This window comes from Camelina sativa, chromosome 12 (genome assembly GCF_000633955.1).
Source record: "Camelina sativa cultivar DH55 chromosome 12, Cs, whole genome shotgun sequence".
Lineage (NCBI taxonomy): Eukaryota > Viridiplantae > Streptophyta > Magnoliopsida > Brassicales > Brassicaceae > Camelina > Camelina sativa.
This window is the reverse complement of record NC_025696.1, coordinates 27,545,616-27,549,073: the sequence shown is the minus strand read 5'-3', so window position 1 is coordinate 27,549,073 and position 3,458 is coordinate 27,545,616. Positions and strand designations below refer to the sequence as shown.

Here is a 3,458-nt window from a genome sequence, read left to right as displayed (position 1 = left end):
AGTTTTTCCCCCTTTTCGTAACAGCTGGTAGAAAGGGAGGCATTTGTCCGTAGATCGAGAGATGAAGCGGTTGAGAGCTGCGATCCGTCCGTTAAGGCGCTGCACTTCGCGCAAGGTCCTAGGAGAACTCATAGACAGGAAAGCATTAATTTGCCTCGGGTTCGCTTCAATTCCTCTTTCTGTGACGATATACCCCAGAAATTCTCCTGATGGAACTGCGAAGGTGCACTTCGTGGGGTTGAGCTTCATCCCGAACTGATCCAGGACGTCGAAGCAGACTTTCAGATCGGCGAGATGCGAACTGGCTTCCATCGATTTCACCAGCATGTCATCGATGTAAACTTCCATGGTTTTTCCGAGTTGATGCTCGAACATTCGGTTCACCAGTCTTTGGTAGGTTGCTCCCGCATTTTTTAGCCCAAAAGGCATCACCTTGTAGCAATAGATCCCGCGGTCCGTAATGAATGCAGTCTTCTCCTGGTCGTCCGGGTTCATTAGGATTTGGTTGTAGCCAGAGAATGCGTCCATGAAGGACATCAGCTCGTGACCCGAAGTGGACTCAACTAACCGGTCGATATGCGGAAGTGGAAAGCTGTCTTTGGGGCACGCCTTATTCAGGTCGGTGAAATCAACGCAGACTCGCGACTTTCCGTTCTTCTTTTTGACAACGACTGTATTTGCGAGCCACTCAGGGTATTTTACTTCGCGTATCTGTCCCGCCTTCAGCAAACGTTCAACCTCTTTGTTAACGATTTCAGCTCGCTCAGGACCCAGCTTCCTTCGCTTCTGCTTTACAGGTCGGAACGTAGGGTCCACATTCAGCTCGTGGGAAATAACTTCTGGACTGATGCAGGGCATCTCGTCTACGGACCACGCGAAGGTGGCCATTCTTTCTTTCAGGAAGGTTATCAGGACGGCACGGAGCTCGCTCTCCAATCCCACTCCAATCTTGATTTCTTGATCCGGGAACTTGCCATTGATGAAAATGGACTCAGTGAGGTCACCTTTTAGCTGCTTCCGAACTGGATTTTTCGGTACCTCGAGCTGTGGTTTCTATTGGATCAGGAGCTTGTGACTTGCGAGGTAACAGCTCCTGCCGTCCTTTGGCTTCCTAGAACCTCCCGGACTCCTTGTGGGGTCGGGAATTTGACGCACTGATGGTACGTCGAGGCCACCGCCTTCATCTGATAGAGCCAGGGAGTTCCCAAAATAACATTATAGGCCGCAGGTCGGTCGAAGACCGTGAACTCCACCATTTTAACCACTCCTTGAGTGGACACTGGTAATGTGATCGTGCCCAAAGACATCGACGTCTCGCTAGTGAACGAGACCAGGGGTGAGGGCGGTCCTGCGATGTGCTCTTTCCCGATACCCATTCTGGTGAGCGTCTCAAGGAAAATCAAGTCTACCGAACTCCCAGTATCAATTAGGATTCGGCAGACTTCGTGGTTCGCTACATCAAGCGAGATGACGAGCGCGTCATCGTGCGGAGTGTCCAACCCCTCAGTTTCCTTCTCGGAGAAAGAAATTTCAGGTAGATCACTGGCTATCAACTTAGCTCGCTTCGGCTGGGGGCTAGTGAGCTTCCGCTGATGGTCTTTGATCGCAGTGATGGAGTTCCGAAACAGACGCGATCCTCCCATTATCACGTCGATTCTTTTCTTGGGAGCTTCACTTCCATCGGACTGCTTTGGTTTCTTTGAAGGTGGAGCGTCCTCGTCCACTTCGGGAATCGCTTTTTGCTCCAATTCTTCAATTGTAACATTCGGCATTTCTCCCGCCACATACTTTTCTGCGAGGAGATGCATCAGCTTCTTACAGTCACGAGTAGAATGACTGTTGGTTTTATGGAGCTCGCAGTACGTGTCCTCATCTTGGACCCATTTGTTACTCGGGAGTACGCCGCTCTTGGAGCGCGGTGAAAATGGTGGTTTGGACGGTGAATTCTTTGGAGAATTCTTCTTGGGAGATTGAGTGACTGCGAAAGTGCTCGGCCCGGACTTCGGAGTTGTAGGCGGAGTCTTTTTGGCAGGTGCTTCGAAGCGCGGTTTCCCTGCAGGCGGGGCGTTTTGTTTTTGCGCAGCGGCGAGTTTGTCTTCTTCTGCGACTATCCAGTTCGAAGCCCGGTGTAATGCGTCCTGAATAGTTGGGAAACGATTCACGGACAAGTCTTCGCGGAAGCGAGATTCGTGCCAGAGGCCGTTCTTAAGCGCGGCCAGGGCTGTAAAGTCCGAGAGTCCGGGCATTTTGACCTGGATCTCCTTGAACTTTGTTATGTAAGACCGAAGGGACTCTCCAGCCTTTTGGCTTAAGTTCCAAAGCTGAGCATCCGTCACCGCAGTTTCGATTAGGCTAGAATACTGCTTGACGAACGAGGTCGACAGCTCGTTAAAGTTTGTTATGGAGCCAGCTGCTAAGGATGCGAACCAAAGCAGTACCGGTCCACTAAATGTTTCTGCGAACAGCTTGCAGTACCCAGCGTCTGCTTCATGGGGCTCGAGGTCCACCCGGCTAGCTGTCAGCAAGAAAGTCTTGAGGTGATTGGTCGGATCTCCTTTTCCTTCGTAGCTCGAGAACTTAATTTTGCCAGTGTCCTTGATGCGGACTCGGGCTATTTGGTCGGAAAAAGGAGTTCGCCTCGACTCCTCGATCACTCGGAATATATCCGGAGCTGAGGTGGTTGCACTATGCATCACAGACCGCATGTCCCGAATTTCACTCTGCATGCGGAAGATCTCGGGATTGACAGTATACCCCGAAGCCGAAGTGTTTCCGTCTACANCCGATCGATAACATGCTTTTCGGCCCAATAGCCAAGCCCGGCCTGGGCCCTCTGGCCTATTATCCGAGACGGCAGATCGTGGGTACAACAGGTCATCTACAACCGCTCCATCCTCTTAACATAAGGNGCGCGGTGGGAGGCCGAGAGATCGGCTACGGACGTCGTGACTTCCTCCAGACGAGTGGAAATCTGCCCCTCCAAGTTGTCGAAACGTTCAGTGAGAGCAGCGGAGGCGGCTTGCTGACGGTCGGACTTCTCGGACAAGTCCTGCAGGAGCTTCTGGATCACCTCCAAGGATGCCTGATTGGGAGAGCTGGCTGCCATAGCGGTGGTTGTGTAGAATGTACTTGCGTATGAAGTCGGAACTGGCGAGAGTCAGGCGATAACTCCCCTCCTTCTAGCGCCAAATGTGAGAACTGAGAATTAGCTTCTTCTTCCGAAGTGATTTAATTGTGGAGGAGCTTATCGCCGTAAAACAGTTCCGAACTGAATTGAATGAGTTTTAAGATTTGAATTTGTATTGCCTTTTTCTGGAAGAATTCGGATCCTTTACAAGTGACACCCCCCTTACATATTTATACAGACCAATTAATTACCCAATTAATGTACAATTAATAGGGCACGATTCGCGCGGACTAATTAACACCCTTGAATGCAGGAATCTTTGACCGGGCCC

At 51.0% G+C, this 3,458-nt stretch overlaps 1 protein-coding gene across 1 annotated transcript in view; it reads right to left on the bottom strand.

The window, feature by feature from the left end:
* LOC109128010 overlaps window positions 1–2,705 on the bottom strand; it is a 2,891-nt gene extending 186 nt beyond the window's left edge. The window contains exons 1-3 of the mRNA XM_019233669.1: window positions 1,242–2,705; window positions 1,119–1,184; window positions 155–1,053 (exon numbers count right to left, since the gene is read on the bottom strand). Of these exons, the coding sequence (XP_019089214.1) occupies window positions 155–1,053; window positions 1,119–1,184; window positions 1,242–2,705 (2,429 nt within the window). The remainder of the gene's footprint in view (window positions 1–154; window positions 1,054–1,118; window positions 1,185–1,241) is intronic.